Source organism: Heterocephalus glaber, unplaced genomic scaffold, assembly GCF_053883595.1.
Source record: "Heterocephalus glaber isolate CG9 unplaced genomic scaffold, H.glaber_assembly_v1.0 deba00001431, whole genome shotgun sequence".
Classification (NCBI taxonomy): domain Eukaryota; kingdom Metazoa; phylum Chordata; class Mammalia; order Rodentia; family Bathyergidae; genus Heterocephalus; species Heterocephalus glaber.
This window is the reverse complement of record NW_028258295.1, coordinates 4116722-4138128: the sequence shown is the minus strand read 5'-3', so window position 1 is coordinate 4138128 and position 21407 is coordinate 4116722. Positions and strand designations below refer to the sequence as shown.

Here is a 21407-nt window from a genome sequence, read left to right as displayed (position 1 = left end):
CAAACTCAGTACAGGTAAATGGGAACTCTTGTATTATCAAATATTTTAAATAAATTTAAAACTATTCTAAAAGAAATTTAAATTTAAAATATGAAAAATAATAGTGCATATTTAAAGTGAAATGCTGCCGATGCAAGGTGAGTTTGAACTAAATAATTCATATGAGACTGAAATGAAAGACAGGCTATGGAGTGGGATATGAAAGGTGTCTGGTACACTTGTCAATCAATATTATTTGAAAACCAACTCTGTGCCCCCCCTGCAGCTTAAGTCAACTCAACAACGAAGATTAAAATACAAACTTTCAAGTAATCATATCATTCCTGTAATCAGTAACTGCTAAGAAAACAATTGGTGTGTGAGAGAAAGATGGGTAGGAAGTAATTCAGCTGGAATTTTAAAGATGAGTTTTCTGAGGAAATGACATGTAAATTCCTGTAGCTTTTAAAATGTGTTTCTCTAGGGCAGATTCTGGCATATTTTAGATTGGTTATCCAGAGATAGGCTTATAATAGCAAGTAAGTCAATAGTTTGGTTTAAAGAAATCATTTAACTGTAAGTGGAAAAAATATATTCAGCTAGGACTTCTGGTGGCTCAGAACAACAATCAGTTGATGGAAAACCTTTCCTCAGAACAGCCATTTGGAGCTGTTCTCCTATCTTCTGTTATCCTCATTTTCCTATCTTCCCTCCTGTGAAGGCTCGAATGAAGTACAAAGTGGATAAGCAAAGTGTTGTTGAATAAAGTCTAGAAAAAGCAGTCTGCATAAACTAAAAATCAAGCAGAGAATCTTAACCACCAAACCACCATCATCAGGGCTACCATAAAAGAAGAAGAAAGAAAACAAGCAAACAAACAAACAATGAATGAAAAGCATCCACTAGAAGTAGTAACCGTGGCTTTTAGGCTGAGATATTTGACCCCTTCTTTACTGAAGCCTAATATCAAAGAAATTGCTCTATGCTTGCATGGGTGGGAGTTATTTCCTACTCTGGGTGTGTTAGTTTAGACTGCTCTGTCTGCATCCCAGACATCACTCTGCCACATGTTTTGTCACCTTGATTCATTAGATTTCAAATCTGTTGAACAAATTTTATCTCTCATGTGCATGCTTGGTTTCAAGAATAAATTAGACTTGCTTCAGGGGATCCATGGGTTTTGGTAGGATATAAAGACTTCAGAAATTTCCCATTTAAAAGTTATCACATGTGGGCCTTGATTTAAAGAATAATTCCATGGTAATATTTCAAAAATATGTGTGTGAAAAACAGTTAAAAATAAATTATCATACTGATTCTGGAAGAATTCTCCAAACTTGGACATAATTTATTTCATCTAAAAACAAAAAAGTTGTATCATTTGAATGGATTAATGAGTGACAACTACATTGTTTATATACTGGTTTCATACAATTACTTTATAGGGCAAATAAGTATCAAAAGAAATATGAAAGGCCTACTAGGTAGTCGTGCTCCCCAGGAACTTTAGCTGTGAAACTGAGCCACGTATGTGTCACTGATGTGGAGATTATTGTCCGTGCAGACCTGAGGCAATAACCAGGCAGTTATTACAAAGCTAGAATAATAAAAGGCAAGGTGGGATATATTAGATTTGTCTATCACAACATGTACATGGATAGGTAACAGATTTAAAGTGTACTTAGTTTTTATTAGGTCAGAGATAGAGGAAATATCCTTAAAGAAGGTATGGGATGAAAAAAAAGAAGGTATGGAGGGCCAGGTATTTAGCTCAGTGGTTTTGGAGCCTGCCACACAAGCACAAGGATCTGAGTTTGATCCCTGGTACCAAAAAAAAAAAAAAAAAAAAAAAAAAAAGAAGGCAAAGCTAATGATTATCAGAATAATATTAATATGATTCATGTTATTTTTTGTGTGGATAGATGAAGTGTGAGGGCTAACCACTGTTGGAAGACCATATTTTCATTATACTAAGCACTAGACAAGAAATATATGAAAAAAATGGAGAAAGTGATGGAGAAGGTATTAGTGGCTATGTGTATCCAGATCATCTTCTGTTATTTCTCCTAGCCTGTGTCTCAGTTATACTTAAGAGATAACCTAGAGAGAAATAGCATTAAAGGGGCTATGATAATAAGAAAAAAAGTCAATAGAATCTAAAAAAATGAAGGAAATTTTGACAGAATAAAATGATACATATCAATTGATACAGAAGAATAGTCAAAGATTTGAATCTCATGATATATATGAGAAATATCTTCCATAGTCCTTTTGTTCATGGGAATACTCTTCTCTAGCTTTTCTTCAGAGCAACATTGACATCTTTGTTCCTCAGGCTATAAATCAGGGGGTTCAGCATGGGAACATCAATAGTATAAAACACAGAGGACACTTTCTCTTGGTCCATGGAATTGACTGATGATGGATTCAGATACATAAATGCAGCAGAACAAAAGAAGACAACAATAGCTGAGATGTGGGAGCTGCAAGTGCTGAAGGCTTTGGACCTGCCCTCAGTGGAGCAAATGCAGAGGGTGCTGGCTATGATGAAGATGTAAGAGCTGAGAATGATCAGGGTAGGGACAAGGATATTAATTCCACTAAAGACTAGTATCAATAATTCATTGATATAAGTACTAGAACGAAAGAGCTTTAGGATGGTAATAAGATCACAGAAGCAATGATTGACTACAGAAACAAACCCTAATCATGCAGTATGATGTATGAGTTGATGCACAAACCACACCTATTATATACACACTAAAATCAGGGAAAAGCACATCTGATGAGACATGATTGTTGTGCCACGCCAGCCAGGAAATCACCAAACACTGGGACAAAGACAGAGTTATAACTAAAAGGAGTTTATTCAAGTGTGTGGACTCCACTCTCTAGGAGAAGTGAAGCCCCGAAGCAGGGGACAGTACAGGTTTATAGGAAACTCGAACGAAGAAGTTCAGGGAGAGGCCACTATGTCCTTCAGCCAGCTGTGAAATAATTTTTCACAACCCAGTTCTTTTTCATCCCACCTATCTTGCCAAGATAGGGCCTTCTGTAGCTCCAGGGTTCAGTGGTTACAGGGAGGCACTGGGCACCATCTGTTCCCAGGGAGCGATAAAGCATATTTACAGAAGCAGAGCAAGCGGCTATCTTGTGGGGAATTCCAGCACTCTATAAGGGGAGGGGTATGAGGGGAATTTAATCACAGGCCAAGATGGCATTTTTCAGGTTCACTTTGGTCTCACAATGATGACATTGTAAAGCAAGGAGCTGCAGATGGCAACATAGCGGTCATAAGCCATTGCAGCCAGCATGTGACACGCTGCAATAGCAAAAATGAGAAAGAATTAGAGTTGAGTCATGCACTCAGGGTAGGAGATGATGTTCTTCTCCATCACAAAGCTCAGCAGCATTTTGAGGGGTAATGACAGTGGAATAGGACAGGTCAATGAAGGACAGACTGCTGAGGAGATAGTACATGGGGGTGTGCAGGTGAGAACTGAGCCTGATCAGGGTGATCATCCCCAGGTTCTCCACCACTGTGTTCCCCACAGCATATAGATTCCTAGGAAGAGGAGGAAGAGGGGCAGCTGGAGCTCTGGCTTCTCTGAGATCCTAGCCAGGATGAACTCAGTGACTGTGAGATGGTTTCCTGCTGCCATGTCCTCTCTGCAGTTTCTGAAGGGGAGAGAAAAAGACATAGTTTTTGGAGTGATGTGATTGGTATACCTCTTTAGGAATAAGGTACCCTCTTGGTTTCTATGCAATCATTTCAGTCTGGATCAATTTATTTAAGTAGAATTGGTCTCAATTTAGTATTTATTAAGCTGTCTTTTCAAATATAATGGTTTTATATAAGATTCTTTACTTACTTTTATAAGAATTCAAAACATTCAGAGTGTCTGTGTTATGGTTTGAACATTTCAGTGATTTCAAGCCAATGTGTCTGACTTGAGATTTGCAAACTTAAATACATAGAGAAGTCCATGTAAATGAATGAAAGTGACTGAGAACTGATGAAACCAAGACCTGTAAGTACTAACCTTAAACAGCCAGAAACTAATTTTTGGTAGGGGTGAACAGAGATCTTATTTTCAAACTTTTCCATTTGTCATATAATATCAGGAAATAAGGGTTTCTACATAAAATCTTCAAATATTATTATTAAAATGAGGCCAACACCCACAACGATCGTTTTTCAAACTTACAAGTTTGCAGTAGCCTTCACTTACCTATTTGTTGATCACGTACCAAGTATCCTTGATTTCCTTTGAGGGAAGCAGAATGAATAGTCATCTAATATCTAGGTCTTGAAGTTAAAGTTTCTGTGTTCACACGGTGACCTCATCATTTATTAATGGACACCCCAGGACAAGTAAAACACCCTCTTTTCATCATAATTTTAAAATCTGTAAGAAAACAATATTACCTATGTTATAATAAGATAGGTAAGAGATTTATCAATCAGAAAGTAAGTATGATTATCATTGTGTTAACAGATATTAACATTGTACCAGTTGAAAAATAAGTGGCAATTAATGATTTCAAATTACAGAAAAAATATCTTAGTATTTCAATTTTTCCTTTCTTTTGCTTTGTGAACTAGAGGGACATAAAGTGTAGACACACATTTAGGAAATTACTAGAATTATATTTATAATTATATATTTAATTAAATTATTTGGATTATAAATTTGGACTCCTGTTCTGTTAAAAAGTGAATAGGTGATTTAACTATGGCATACAACAAGTAAACTTCCAAGTGGATTAAACTTGAAAGACAAATGTGAAATATGGAATATTTACCTATATTCTTGAGTATTTAATCCTCTATATATTTCTTTCTTATTATTCCATCTTTTTCGCCTGACTTCTTGAAGTGCAAGCTTAAATTAATACTTCAACTTTTCTTTCCAATATGTCCTTATAAATTATTAATTTCCTTCTCAGTCTCAATTTAGTCTCATCCCAAAAGTTTTAATGTATTAAACTTACAATATCATTAAGTTTAAAATATTGTATAATTTGTGCTTAATTTTTTCACAATGTCATGATTATATAAAAGTGAATTGTTGACTTATAGATATGGGCTTTTTCCTATTTCTATCTTAAAAATCTGTCTTAATGTCATCATGCTCAATGAACATACTCTAAATTTTTTATTATTGCCAATTGCTGGGGTTTTTAATATAGTGTAGTCAGTTTTTCTAAATATTCCCAATGCATTTTAAAGACTATGCTATCTGGTTGTGAGGTCACATCATATAAAATTAATGTGCCTATATATGTATTTGTATATATATATATTTCAGATATACTATCACCAATTATGTTTATGTGTTTTATGTTTAGTGATACTTTTGTCTGATGAACTAATAATTATTGAATGAATTGTGCTAATGTATACTATTAAAATTCCCTATTTTTCTATTTCTCCTCTCAGTTGTTCAAATCCTAGATTGAGCTCTTTGTCACTCTGAAATAGCCCTTGTATTTGATAATGTGTCTTGTTCAACACTTTCTTTTTCCAATTTTAATGTATAGCACAACATTCATTTTAGGTTAGTGGTTGTACATCATTTCCATCTCTCATTAAATTTTCCACATTCTTACATTAAATTGCATTTTTGAAAAAATCTGCAAGTTTAAAAATAGTACCACATAAAAGAAAATGTGGCTTTTTTTATAAAATGAAGTACTACTCAGCCATAAAGAATAAGAAACTAGAGACATTTATAGCTAAATGGATGCACATTAAAGCCATAATCTTAAGTGAAATAAATAGAACACACATGTGTAAACACCAAATAATTTCTCTAGTGTGAGAAACTGAAAGTGTAAATAAGGACTAAAAAGCATAATAGATAATGTGAAATAGGAAGAAAAGGGGCAAAGAGTTAGGAGAAGTGGAAGAGGTAGAGGAAAGGAAAGAAGGGAATGAAATTAATATGAGAAATGGAAACAAAGTCTTTGTAAATAGGGAAGAGTGGAGGGGTTGAGGGGAAGTCACAGGAATGGGGGAAAAAATAAGAACCAAGATATATTATATAAAGGTACAAATTCCCAATAATGAATGTCAGCATGTTGTATACCTAAAATGTACCAATAAAATTATTGAAAAAAAGAAAGTAAAAGTGAAGAGTGGGAGAGAAACTGGCTCTGCAAGGCCAGCTTGGACCAAGTAAAGAGAAAAAAGCAGGTAAAAGCAAAAATATCTTGGAAAGTTAGGATACCAAGCTTTTCAAGGATTGTCTCTCTTTTTATGCTATCCAAATCTCAAAGAAACCCACCAAAACTTCTACATATGGGTATAAGAGGTGATTCTTAGATCTCAAGCCTCAGATTGATGTCAGGTCTAGGCCATCCTATGGAAAACCTGCTCAAGTTATTGGGAGAAGTCCACATGTAGGGTTTTGATAACTGTTCTGCTCACGTGTCCAACATCTTGTAATTAACAGGTCATGCCTACAACCCGAGCCAGCTTTGCCACGCTCTAATTACCTATCGTAATCCAAGGGGTGGTTGGTGTACACACCCATCAGCCAGAACAGAGGGGATTGACAGGAAGGGAGTTACCCAGGGTCCCACATCATCTCTCTGCTTCTGGTGGCCCCGGAGTGAGCAGCCTCCAGCATACTCTCATTGTCATGATGTTCTGCCTTGTCTCAGACCCAAAGCAAAGGAGGCAGAGGATCATGGGAATAAACTGTGAAACCATGAGCTGATATAAACCTTTCCTCTTTTAGATTCTTTTTCTCTTTGTCATAGTAAAGCAAAGCTGACTAACACACTGAAACGGCTGTTAAATGTCATATCTGACAGTGGCTGTCCATGAAATGTCCTGGAATGGGAGGAATCTTGAACAGATGTAATGATGGAAATCAATGGAAGATGCTTAATTCACTAATGACATAAACTAGAGTCACCAGAAAATATATAGGAATAGAACAAGAATAATGACTAAATTCTCAAAATGAAAGATGACTTCATTGGGAAAGAGTTCATTGAACATTTTTCTCAGGGTCCTACAAGATTTCTGACCTGAGCTCTCAGAAGAGAAACATAAATAGAAAATTTTACCTATGTTAATCATTCCCCAGTTCTCAGAATTAGGATGTTCCACGACCACAAAAGTTCAATGAAGGAGTACCATAGGGTTATCAAAATGTGGTTTGACAAGTAAAGGCAATACACAAATAATCAAGGATAAAATAACAAAAATCTAACTATTTTTAATGTGGTTTTAGAACCATATCAAAAAATTAAATAATATTTTGAATCCCAAGAACAATTTATAAAGTAAAACTGACAATGCTCTTATTCTACCCCCATATCCCCATCCAATTTTTTTAAGTAATAGATGATATTACAGAAAATTAGAAAATGAGTTCCATCTGGCTTCGGGGAATTATTAATCTGATTTCTTTCTACTACAGAATTCTCATTGACACCTTGAGATTATAATAAGAAGAATCTTCTAGAAACTTATCCACTCTTGGGACAGAACATTTTTGTACAGGATTATTAAATATTGAGCATTTCAACTATGTCTGGGCTCAAGAAGTCTTGGGGGATTTGTGTTTGGATGGGTGTATTTTGTATTTTTAATGAGATCCCTCAGCTCACTGAACCTTAGATAAAAGCTGCATTTCATATCACTCTCCTATTTTGATACCATGATCTGTTTCAAGGTGCTGAGAGTTGGTAATATCAGATGAATTTTATGTTTTCATTTTGTCCTATCAAATAATTCAGTTTTGTTACATAAATATGTATGTCTAGAAGTAGGAGAGAATTGTCGTTTGATGGCTGCAAGAGTGATCTCTGACATGAGCACAGTGAGCAAATTCTGAGAACTTCAATCTCCATGCGGGATCAAGGTATGTGTCCAGTTTAGCCACAGAAATTGTAACATGTCTAATAGCAATGATAGCTTCTCTATCATATCTAAAAGATCATCAGTAATGCCAACCAATTTGCAACAGATTGGCTGTACACAGGAGCATTTGCTCTGGTATTCTCTCTAGTTGGTTTGTCCTCCCTCTTCCTTTTCTATTAATGTTATTTGTCACATCTTTGTGACTTTCATCACACATTCTGTGGAAATGATTTCAGGTTTAAATTTAATGAGCTCTGGAGCATAGAGCCTCACTGAGGTTTCTATGACTCCATCATGTTTGCTTCATCAACGTGCTTTTGGCTTCTGTATTTGTTTTCCTTGACTTCTTGCGCACCAACTCATATACATAAGTCTCCAGGAGATAAAGGTAACAAGGGCACATGTAATCCACAGGACAGTATTTTTTGTGGCAGAATATTAAACATAAGTTCCTATATTCTCATCTGTCTTAAAAGAATGTATTCAGGCCACTGTGGGATAAATTAGGGTTCATTCAGCACTTATAGCTCTGCTTTGCTTCTTCCTGAACTCAAAAACACTACCCAAGATTCCCTCTTTGGGATAAAGAGGATTCATTGTCCTCAATTCCCCACCTCTAAGGCCTAGCAAAGCTTAGCCTAAGGCCCCTTTCTCAATTTTCAAATCTAGAGGTACAAATATTTAAACACCTAACCAGCCCCAAGTATGTAACATTTTCATTATTTAAGCCCAGGTGAAGAATAAAAAAATGAGTAAAACACACAGGAGACTATCTCCTTATAACCAAAATAGCACATTTCTATCTCCTCACATTCTAGGATTTTCTGTAACCATCTGTGTTTTAATAATATGGACCACATTAAATTTTGATACATGTTTTTAGATAATAAATCTTTATACTCATTATTTTTGGTGATCATAAGAATCCTTTGAAAGACACTCATTCCTACTTTCTGGATTTACACATTGTAAGTTACATTCAATGATATTCATATTAATGACATTTATATTAAATTCATAGATCACATGAAATTTCTGTTACTTTGTTTTAGAGAAATTTTATTGATATCAAGTGATACATATTAATAAAATAAATGTTGAAAACTGATCAACAGTAAATTCAACCCTTAAATCACCCTTCTTTGGACACTGAAACATTTGTATTGGTTAGTTGAGTAGACTGTAAGTTTTATCTGCTTAAGGTCATTTAGCACTTTTGTTATCAAAAGGACATGGGAAATACTGAGTTCAAAAGTTGGGGAGATTCTTTTCCCTCCGGATTGTTTATAGCTTTTAATACATACGTTTCACTGTGAACTTCAACATATACAAATATTAACTGGAAAATTCAAGCACACATGTTTATTTTGCTTTTTTTCTCCACAGAAAATCTAGAACATCGGGAAATGTTGTGCAAGGCTGTGATTTTAGTGCTTCATGTACCTCCCCTTAAGTTGTTATGGAAAACTGTCCTTTCAGGTATTATCTTTTAACATTTGCTATTCTATTGGAAAGGCTTTTCCAATGACAAAACTAACACTTTTCCTTTCTCTGTATTTTGTCCAAGCCTCCTTTAACCTTAGGAAAAAATTATAAATGAAAGAGCTTTGGGGTAGATCTCTGCTTTTCCACTTGTAAACTCTTCAGGATGGTCCATTTGCCCAGACTGCTCACTGTGCATGAGCCCAGTACACCTGTTGGACATCATCTTGTCTTGGGGATTCCTGGAAATGCATTGAAGTCTCAGCCATTCTGTAACATCTAAAAATATTCACATTTCCTCAGAGTCTGTCATCCTCTGAGTTTATGAGAAGACAGTTAATATTCACATATTAATCTATCACTTAATACTAGGGGGAGAAAAAGGGAATTCTGGCACTATACTTCCTGGACTGAAATCCTGACTGTGAAAGTTCCTGAACACAGTGTCCTTCACATACAAAACAGGAATATAATATATGAATAGATAGATAGATAGATAGATAGATGATAAATAGATAGATATAGATATAGATAGATATTCTATCTTTAGACATAGGACAAAAACTATCATGAATACCAGGCATTTGAAGAGTTCATGGTTTACATCAATAAGAAAATACTTTCTTGCACCCTCAGAAGCACCATCTCCTGCCAGGTACAGGATGTTTAATGGGTGTGGGCTCTCGTTCTTAAGGGGATACTCGTTCACTGCCAGTGATCCAGACAGGCAACTTTTCTGGGAAGAAAGACTGAGGAGATTCTCATTATGAATTTTATCATTGACCACTTGATTTATAGGAGCCTGCGCTTCATTAGGGATCGCAGAGTTAAAACTCCAACCTGCCACCTTAATGCAGAGGATAAATATGTCAGATGAATATGTCAGATAAATATGTCAGATCAGTCCTTCACAGTACTCTTACCTTGGATTGTTAGACATTTTTATGCAGTATAGTAATTAGATGACTTAAACCGAATCTCTTGACAACCCTGACTACAAATGGTATTGAGAGATGGTTTTCAATGCTCTGTGGCTGATGCTTCATTCCCTCTGTTGTTCCACATCTTGTGGGAGATGCTTGCAGGTCTTAGAGTTTGACAAAACTGGGGAAATTGATAATGATTAGAATAATTTGCCAATAATTTATCCTATTTTTTTCAACAAATGGTTAACAGTAATTATTATGATATTAAAAAGTTTGTTTTTGCCACAGATTTCATGAGACAGAGCCTTCTAAGTCAATCAGGAAACAATGTTGTCTAAAATTTGGGGCAATTTGGGATAAGTTCCAGTAGATTTAGGGAGAAGGGGAAGACTGTGAGGATCACAGATAAGGAAAACCATGACTGAGTCTTCCTATTTTATCAACCTCACTTCTAAAGGTTTGCTATCATTTGTTAGGGATGGGGAAGAGTACTGAAGGTCCATTTTAATGTCATTCATATTTTCCATTCCCGCAGCAATCTCCAATAAGTAATGGCCATGAGAAATCATTCTACAGTAACCATGTTTGTCTTAGTATGGTTGAATGAGCTCCAGCTGCCCCTCTTCCTCCTGTTCTTGGTGATCTATGGGGTGACAGTTGTGTGGAACCTGTGCATGATGCTCCTGATTGATCTCAGCCCTCTGCTTCACACTCCCATGTACTATTTCCTGGGCAGGTGTCCTTCATTGATCTCCATTATTCCTCTGACATTACCCCCAAAATGCTGGTGAACTTCCTTGGGAAGAAGAATACAATCCTTTATTGTGAGTGCATGGGCCAAATCTTTTTCTTTATGATCTATATGGTAGCTAAGGGTTACTTTTTGACTGCCATGGCATGGGATCACTATACTGCCATCTGTAATCCACTGCTGGGCAATGTGGTCATGTCACCTTGGCTCTGCTCTGTGCTAATGCTGGTTTCCTTCATGCTGGGCATTCTGTCTGCTGTGGCCCATACAAGTGCCATCATGAAATGGAACTTCTGCAAATCCCACATCATCAGTCATTACTTCTCTGATGTTCTTCCCCTTCTCAATCTCTCCTGCTCCAACACACACTCTAATAAGCTTTTCCTTTTTATCATTGCTGGGTTCAACACACTGATGTCCACTCTTTCTGTTGCTGTATCCTATGCCTTCATCTTCTTCAGTATCCTTTGCATCCGGTCCTCAGAGGGACACTCCAAATTTGGAACATGCAGCTCTCATCTCATGGCTGTAGGGATCTTCTTCAGGTCTATCACCTACATGTATTTCAAGCCTCCTTCAAGTAACACTCTGGACCAGGAGGAGGTGTCCTCTGTTTTCTACACCACAGGGATCCCCATGCTGAATCCACTGATATACAGTCTGCAGAACCAGGATGTGAAGAAAGCACTGAGGAGGGTCTGGATGGGAAGATGAATCTTGCTTTTAAAGATTGATAGATGGGAGAGATTAATAGTTTCCACTGAAATATAATCTTTATTGTATCTAAGATTTTGGCCTTGCTGAAGATCCAAACAAGGGCCTCCAATATGCTAGGAAAGTGCTGTATTACTGAGTTACTGAGCTATGCCCACAACCCAAATATAAATTTTTAAAAATGCTTTCAATCTACAGTGAATTCAATATTAACAATAAAATGAAAAAGAATTTTGTAAAGTATTAATGTTCTTATCTTTTGATAAAAAAAGTGAATTTTAGGTTTTTAATTTTGTTAGTGTGATAGAAAAGGAATGAGAGTTTAGATATTTTCAGAGTTCTTCTTTTCTCCATAATGATCCTGGCTTGCTTACTGAATACCTGCTATTAGAGAGTTACTGAATTTTCTACTGATATGAATGTTAGGAGACATGTAACCTGGTCCTCAGTATCATTCATTAATGCTTGAGGAAAAAACATAAATCCACTTAGAAAAAAAAGGAAAAGAGAAGAAAAAATATCTAGAGAACGAGAATGATAATTTTATTGATCATGCTTTAATATGTTTTTACTTGTTTTATTCAACATATTAAAATCTCTTTATTTTTATTTCTTTATTTATTTTCATGGGACCCTGATGTCTTTCTAAGTTATGGAATAAAGGAAGTATGTGTTCCAACCCATCATGACTGTTAATCAGTGCATTTGGGAAAAACCAACTGGGAACATGAGCATTAAAAGGAAAAAATACCCTAATTATAGATGATATAATAGCTTATTTCTAAATTTATAGAGATTAAATGATAAAACTAATAAAGAGAACTCAACAAGGTAATAAAAATTAAATTAACATTCAGAAATCAATACACAAATATAACTAGTTACAACATGTAAACATTTTTTTTTACAATTGCAGCAAAAAGATAAAATATATGTGATTGTGTTTTACAAATATGAAAATCCCATGAGGGAAACATTCGAGTACTTTGAAGTATATAAACCATAACTTGAACTGAAGATGTGTTGCCTTTTTTTACACAGAATGACTCAGTATTTAAAGATACCAGTTGATGATTCTAATTATTTTCTAAAATTAATCCAAATCCAAGAAAAGCACCAAAAAATCTTTTATATTTTTGGTTTTAAGAAAATAGCTTCAACTTTATTGAAGAATCAGTATGTATGGATTAATGAAATGCAATTGAAGTACATGAAACTGCATGTATGTAAAATGCTCAATTTCATGAGTGTTGACATGTGTACAAACCTTGGAACCCCTCACCACACTTAGCATAATAATGATTTCATTCAGTTTCTGTTCTTTTCACATCTGTCCATAGGCAATAATGGATTTGCATTTTCTTTCTTTCTTTTTTTCTTTTTCCCTTTCTCTTTCTTTCTTTCTTTCTTTCTTTCTTTCTTTCTTTCTTTCTTTCTTTCTTTCTTTCTTTCTTTCTTTCTTTTCTTTCTTTCTTTCTTTCTTTCTTTCCTTCTTGCTTGCTTTCTGTCTGTCTTTCCTTCTTTCTTTCCTTTTTTCTGTGTGTGTGTGTGTGTGTGTGTGTGCATTTGTGTCTGTGTGTGTGTGTGCCTGTGTGTGTATGTCTGTGTTGAGGGAAGGTGTATAAGTAGGCAGGTTAGGCTGACCTTAAACTCACTATGTAGCCTAAACTTACCCAAGTCAGGGTCAACCTCTTTCCTCAGCCTGCAAATTGCTGGGATAACAGATGTACCCTGCCATGCCTGGTTAACACAGCAAATTTTAAACTTTCATCAGTTATGTGTGAGAAGTATAACTGGATTGTATCACAGCCAATACTTGATTTCATGTCTTAGTTTCAATTTTATAAATTCTAATCTGTATGTTTTAGTACATGCGTTTGTTTGCTTTCTTTGTTGATAATAAACTAGTGATATAGATTCACAATGTTATTCTTCACTTATTTATCTTTTTTTGAAGTGTCTGGTTAATTTGTTTTACCCATTTTTATTGAATGTTTGAATTCTTATTATTGAATTGTATATAAATATTTATCCTGGGTGCACTGCATTCCTAAGGGCAACACCTCTCTCACATATGAGTTCTGCAGATATTTTATCCCAATTTATGACTTGCTTAGCATATTCTCAAAATGTTACCATTTGATGAAAACATGTATTTAATTTTGACCTCAATTTATCTTGTTTAAATTATGTATGCATTCCTCTGAAAAATCCTTTACATAATTCAGTTACCAAACTATTTTTCTACATTGTCCTCTAAAAATTTTTACATTTTTAGGTTATACAGTTAGGCATATGATTCATTTTGAGCACTTTTTTGTAGCACTGTAGCATTGTTTTTGTAGCATTGTTCACTTTTAAGAGTACTCAGGTGGAGGTTTTCTATGTTGTCCATATATGTGCTCCTAATTACTGATAAAGATGAATTGTAATGAGTTTTTGTTATAGCAAGATAGCAAGCCTATTTAATATTAAGGTTTACATAGAAAAAAATCTCTGCAATAATAGCTAAAGATGAAGTACAAAGCTGTAGGGAGAATGAGAACAATCATATATTAAAACATTATTTAACCTCAAATTTTAAAAAATGTGCTACTACTACAGGAAAATATGGGAAGTACAATGAAATACAGAGTCCAAAATAGGATTAAGAGTATCTACAAATTAAGTGTATAATATAAATAGCATGTAAAGTAGCTGGGAAAATATGGATATTTTAATAAATAATGCTAGCACCCTTAAATACTCATTGTGAAAAGAACAAATCATATCTACCTCTCTACTCCATGCAGGAATAAATTCTAATACAAAATTAGGTCACAGTGGAATTTTCTTCAATAATTCATTAGTTTTTAACCTCTGACAATCAATCAATATAATTAAAATATTTTTGAAACAAAAAAATTTCAACATGACAAAATCAAATATTATTTAGTACAATAAAATTATTTTCTGATTTTAAAACAACCTTAAAAAACCAGTAATAATAACATAGATATTCCTCAATCTGACATAGAACATCTAACATCAAACTTAATTGTAAACTACAAAATGATTTCCTCCTGAAAACACTAATGACAAAAGTGTCTGTCTTCATCACTTCTACTGAATACTTTACTAGATGTCTCCAATATTGCAAACAGTCAAGGGGTCAAAGGTGGCATAGGAGGGAGTCAAATCAGAAAAGAAGAAGTAAAACCATCTGCAGAAAATCTAATAAATCCTTGAAACAGCTACCATAATTCATTCAATTAGAAACAAGTTTGAGGATATGATTTATGTACAAAAAGGAATTGCATTTTTAAATAACAATAATGAGCAAACAAAAATTGAAATTGAGAACAAATTGCTAGCATATCAATTAAGTAGGAAATATTTGGGGATATATCTGACAAATTATTAACTCTCTATCTGAAAGTCGAAGCTGCAAAACAATACTGTGAGATCTAACACGATGATGAGGTATAGTATGTCCCAATGTTGCAAATCTGATATCTTTTTGTAGATAACTCTTTCCAAAATGAATTTTACATTCAACACAATAATTAATCAGCAAACTGTGTGCATGTAAAAGTCAACATTCTGATTCTAAGACTTTTATCAAAAAACAAAAACCTAAAAAGTTTATAATAACAGAAAAAAAGAAAAAAATTAGAAAACTAACAACACCCTGTTTTAAGACTTATTATAAAATTAGTGTAACAAGACAGTGTCATATTGACATTAAGATTAAGAAAGTGACAAATCCAATAGAACAGAGTCATATATATTTATTTATTTATGGACAAATTATTTCTGACAAAGAAGCAAAAGTAATTCAGTGGAAAAGAGGTTTTTTCAACAATTGTGGAATCAATTAGATTAAAATAAAGCAAAAAATTGGTGTTGATACACAATTTGCAATATGTACACAATATATCATATGCCTAAATATATAACAAAAAATCATGAAATTTCTAGAATGAAAGTTTTAAGAAATTTTTGTGATATTTATGCAAAACTGTCTTAGATATAAAACTGAAGGCATACTCATGACAGAAAATACATTGCTAAATTGGACTTCATTAAAATCAGGAGCTTTTGCTTTTCAAAAAATGAAAATAATCCACATGCAGGGCTAAAATATTTCAAATCAGTTAGTTATCTGATACTTGATATCCAGAATATACAAAGATCTTTCAAGGCAATGGTAAGAAAGAAAAATCTTTATAAAGAAACAAAGTATTTTAGCACACAATGTGTGTGAGCACCTGTGTGTGTGTGCATCTTTGTGTGTGTGTATATGTATGTGTGTTTATATTAGTAAAGATATTCAACATCATTAATCATCAGGCAAAAGCAAGCTAAATCACAGCAAAATACCACTATATATACATTATGAGAAATGAAAATCTGATAGAAAGATCAGATCAAATATTCCTGCAGCAATGGAGGAATTGACATTCTCATGAATTGTTGAAGAGAATGTAAGATGGGGCAGACACTTTAGAAGTCAGATTTTCAGTTTCTCAATAAATAAATAAATATCCACCTGAAGTATGACTAAGACTTTCCACTCATGTGTTTATGTAAGAAGAAAAGCATATAAACATATGTCCTCATGAAGACTCATGCCTAATTACATACTGAATTTTAATTCATTAAAACACCTAACTGGTCAACATTCAATGTCCATCACATGATAAAGATATATATGTATTATCACACATTCACACAATGGAATACTACCACAACAATAAAGATGAATGGTCTATTGATAATTGTAATATCATGTTAAAACTAAGACTAATTATACAGAGTAATCTCAACCTTGTACAACAGATTAATTTCTCCACAGTTTCATTCTTATATAATTCTTGAAAAATGAAAACTATAGTGGCAGAAAGGGTGAGAACTTAGGAGGAGAGTATTACCTAGGGGCACAAGGGAACATATGATTTGGTGTCTCTCTGCTATATTGCCTGTGATGATTTCATATGTGTATACACATGTCAACACTTTCTCATGTGCATTTTATATATCTGAAGTTTGTTCTGTGTCTGTTTTGCTGCAAAAATGCTATTTGTAAATAAGAAAAAATGGACATGGCTGAGATCTAGGCTTCATCTCAGTGCTTTCTAGCAAACACAGTTTTTAAGCAGTCACTCTTGTTTTTACAGGGAATATAAAGAACTGAGTGGGATGAATGGACAGAAATTCTACTCTGTAAGTCTCTCCACAGAATACATGTGGCTCTAGAAATGGATGTGCCCTTCCTGACAGCAGAGGCTGAAAAAGGAATAGCAGGGAACATAACTTGCATGGTTGAGATTGTTCAAAACCATCACTCAGTACTCTGCAAGACATTCCTACAAAAATTCAGGTATTAGACTGGCAAATGCAGTCTGGGAGTGGAGTAGGTGGGAATGAGGTGGAGAAGAGAATTAGTTGGACTGCTTTCTAGAAACATCTCCATGATCTCAGTACCCTGAGATTTCCAAGGGAAGTTTATCACTTAAGAAACTGCACTTTTGAAAGTGAAATCATCAGTTTCTATCCATTTTGCTAGGATAAATCTTCCTTCCATAAAATGGCCTCAATATCTTACCATATATTAGTTATTTATCCATTAATAATTTATTTTTACACTTTTATAACAGTTATTTTATTTAAGAACTTTATCTTTCAAATGAAAGATGCACAGCAGAACAAAGAAAGTAGGACAAGGATCTATGAAGGAGATTTCATTTAGCAAAGAACAGACTTATTCTGTGGACTTGTCCTATGCTTGAATGTTAGTATTATTTTCTTTCACAACCTAGCCTTATTTGACTTATTCTGAGTGTTTTATAGCTAGTTATGTGAGGAAGGAGGATATAAATGTAAATCTGCCCCAAATAGAAGAAAAGATCTCCCTTAGTTTTCCTCAGTAAGACAGGAGTTCCACACAAATTTAATTCAGGTACATTTTTTAAAAAATTAAACATCGCAAAGACTTATCAAGAATTTAAGGAATCATATTATCTTGGAATAGTTTACTCAAGGTGTGTGTGTGTGTGTTTGTGTGTGTGTACAAGTATGTGTGTGTGCATGTGTGTGTTTGCATAAGCTACAATAAAAGGATAACATCTATTACTGTGCTAGAGAAAGTGAGACCAGGGTATTAATTCAAAAAACAGAAAGGGAAGTTAGTTTTAAGCAAAATAAAGGGACAAACTGACCTTAAATTGTTCTGATACAAACTCTAGTGTGGGCCATACCTTTTCCTCATGACTTTTCTCAATACCTTCTTTACATCCTTATTCCTCAAAGTATAGATCAAGGGATTCAGCATGGGAATTATTGTGGTATAGAACACAGATGCTGCCTTCTTCTGGGCCATGTTGTTACTAGATGTTGGCTTAAAGTACATAAATATCATAGATCCATAGAAGAGCCCAACAGCCATAACATGAGAACCACATGTACTAAACGTTTTGGATCTGCCTTCAGATGAGGGTATTTGAAGAATGGTGGCGAGTATGAAGGCATAAGAGATGGTGATGGGCACAGCTGTTGCTACCATGTTGAATCCACCTACAAATATGAACAGCAGCTTATTGAGGTAGGTGTTGGTGCAGGACAGCTCCAGGAGAGGAAGTATGTCACAAAAATACTGATGGATGACATTGTCCCTACAGAAGGAAAGCCTGACCATAGAAGCAGTATGGGCCTCAGCTCCAAAAGTTGCAATGACATAGACTCCTGCCACCAGTACATTGCATGCCTTTTGGGACATGGTGACATTGTACAGCAGTGGTTTACAGATAGCTACATATCTATCATAGGCCATAGCAGTCAGCATATAGCACTCAGCAATAGCAAAAACACAAAAGAAAAAAAGCTGTGTCATGCACCCAGAATAGGAGATAATATTTTGCTCCCACATGAAGTTTCTCAGCATCTTGGGGGTAACAACTGAAGAATAAAACAGATCTAAGAATGACAAATTACTCAGGTAAAAGTACATGGGAGATTTCAGGTTAGTACTGAAAGTGATTAGGAGGATCATACCCAGGTTTCCCACTATCGTGACTCCATAGATGACTAGAAACAAGAAGAATAGTGGTAGCTGGAGTTCTGGATGAGCTGTTAATCCCTCGAGGACAAATTCAGTCATGGTAGAATAATTGTATCTGGCCATTCCCTCTAGGAAAGAGAATGTGAACCTAAGAAAAGGAAAAATCAAAAAGTTAGAAAGCAATGTTCCTGGGGTGGGTAATTCTCTTATTACTGGTCTGAAAGAAGGACAGAAAACCGTATCATCAACTGAAACAGTTTAATGATTGTCAGTAATAAGTGGAGGAAATATGTTTTTATGTTAGTGTTGAGTTTTACTCAAGGACCAGTGGAATGTATGCAGAAACAAAGGATAACACAATATGACCATTAGAATAATTGGAAACTATCTGAATAGGTCCATACCACTTTTGTACTCTGAGACATGATAGTGGTTTCTCAAACAAATGGGAGGAGGAACTTTACCTCAGAGTGCTAGAATTCTGCACGATACTGACATCAGGGTTTTATTAAGAGTTAGGAAAGTAATTTCAAGATCTTTTATGTGCATTATATCACAGAACAAACAAGATCTGGGGGGAAATGCATATCTTAGAGTCAGGCTTCAAAGTCAGAGAGTGAGCACAGCAGCCTCAATATTCCAAGTTAAGGGGTTTCAAACTTCTTCCTTGAATTCTGGGATTCAAAAGAGTGATTACTTCACCTTATGACTGTACTTCTAGAAAAAAATTTGGGGATATATTTGGGGGGTATATAGAACATCCGTGAAATAAGCAAGCAGGGGAAAAGATAGCTTTCCTTGCACTGCAATAAGAACACATTTCTTCCAATTTTACTAACATTTGGTTAACTAATATCCACATATTTTATCTGAGTACTTCTGGGGGACATGAATTTGTAATTATCCCTCAGAAACTATATTTTACAGTGAATGCTTTAGGAAAATGTTGCTCACTTACCTGATTGCTATAATGGGCAAGAGAATTATTGCTCCTGTTTGATTTACTTTTTCTCTCTTATGAGACAAAATTTCAAAAGTAGCTTCATGGAAAATATTACCCATTCAGTTCTTTGCTGATCTTTTTGAGAGTGTGATTTATCACTATTGAATAATCAAAGGAAACTATTGAAAATTAAGAAGAAATAATGCTCCTCTGATAATCTAAAGTCTACTTTTCATTCTCCTTTCTCACATAATCACTGTGTGACTGTGAAAAAAGTCACTTCATCTTTCCTTTTCTGAGAAAGGATTAGGGTTGATGATTTGAAGGTGTACTGTAGCTCTAAGATTTAATGAGACTGGATGAACTCATTAAAGAAGATACCCTTCAATATCTTCAGTAGTCCCTCTCAGCAAGGGAATAGCTCAACTCATTGTTAATAGGTTTTTGACTGCCAAGGAGATGGAAAAGTAAAATATTCTCCAAAGGCCATAAAACTCAGGAGAGACTGTCAGAGGTAAAATTCTCCCAAGAAAAAAAAAACATAATTAATAACACACACAAAGAATAGTGACATTTCCAATGTACAAAATTAAATTTTTGACCTTCCTTTTTGGAATAAGTAATTTTGTGCAAAAGATGCAAATGGCTCACATCCAAGATGACTGTAAGATTTACACAAACAGTTCTTACTAACTTCAGTGAGTAAAATACTTTGTCTTCATCTCTGAGCTCTGAAAACATCATATTAATTCCAGCTTTTATTTTTTAGCTCTTTATGTTACAAATGTGGTCAAATAGGATTTATTCACCTGAAATAGTGAATGAATATGCTAGTAGTAGCAATGGTGATGCAGTTGTATTATAATAGGCATTCTGTGATTTAAATGAGCATTCCATTTTATGTTTTTATTTCTACAAAAAACTTTGAGATATATTACAGACATATTATGGTTAACCAGCACAATATAGATGGATAAGATTCAATATTATCTGATTTCAAGATAATTATAAGACTACAGTAAAAGATTGTGTAATCAAGTGGATCAGTGGAGTCAAATAGAGTAATCAAATAGATCAATGGAACACATGAAAAATGGAACCGAATAAAGAATACAGACAAAAATACACAACAATACCATGTATATAAATGTATATCAGGTATATAGCTGGCAGATGACTACATGAAAAGATGTTCAACAAATCTCATGAAATTTCAAATTAAAACAATAGAAAACCACCCCCAAACTATTAAAGTAGCTGACATTCAAAGGACTTAGAGCACCAAACATGAGGATATAAAACAACAGGCACTCTTTCTTTCATCCTTAACAGGAGAATGAAAGGGTACAGCCACTTCTGATGACAGTGTAGCAAGTTTAACAAAACCAAGTATAGTCTTACCATGAGTGAATAATGGAGCTTCTTGGTATTTACCAAAGTTAAAAACTGATGTATATAGGAAAAAATGTATGTCTGAAGCAGTCTTTTTCATTATTACCAAGATCAAGCATTGGAAGCAAGAATTAAAAGGCAACTGAATGAACAAATCACAGCATATCCATACAATAACAATTAATTTTTCAAAAATAAGCTACCAAACCACAGAAAAACCATGAAGAAAACAAAGTCATTATTCATGAAAAAGTTAGTTTGAGGAAAAAACATTACTGATTTAAAATGTATTACTTTTTGGG

General features: G+C 34.5%; 1 protein-coding gene and 2 pseudogenes across 1 annotated transcript; 1 reads left to right on the top strand and 2 right to left on the bottom strand.

Moving 5' to 3' along the window:
• Positions 1–2272: 2272 nt before the first annotated feature.
• On the bottom strand, positions 2273–3641 carry LOC101718451 (olfactory receptor 8G5-like; annotated as a pseudogene).
• Positions 3642–10766: 7125 nt separating this feature from the next.
• LOC101718806 (olfactory receptor 8D1-like) lies at positions 10767–11731 on the top strand (annotated as a pseudogene).
• Positions 11732–17933: 6202 nt separating this feature from the next.
• LOC101722082 (olfactory receptor 8D1-like) lies at positions 17934–19171 on the bottom strand. The gene has a single exon (XM_004870858.4). It carries the CDS (start codon positions 18891–18893, stop codon positions 17955–17957), a length of 939 nt encoding a protein of 312 aa, XP_004870915.1. The 5' UTR covers positions 18894–19171; the 3' UTR covers positions 17934–17954.
• Between the last annotated feature and the right edge of the window lie 2236 nt (positions 19172–21407).

Excerpts from the sequence above, each read along its gene's own strand:
- LOC101722082 (XM_004870858.4), bottom strand. The coding sequence starts at position 18,893 with ATGGCCAGATACAATTATTCTACCATGACTGAATTTGTCCTCGAGGGA.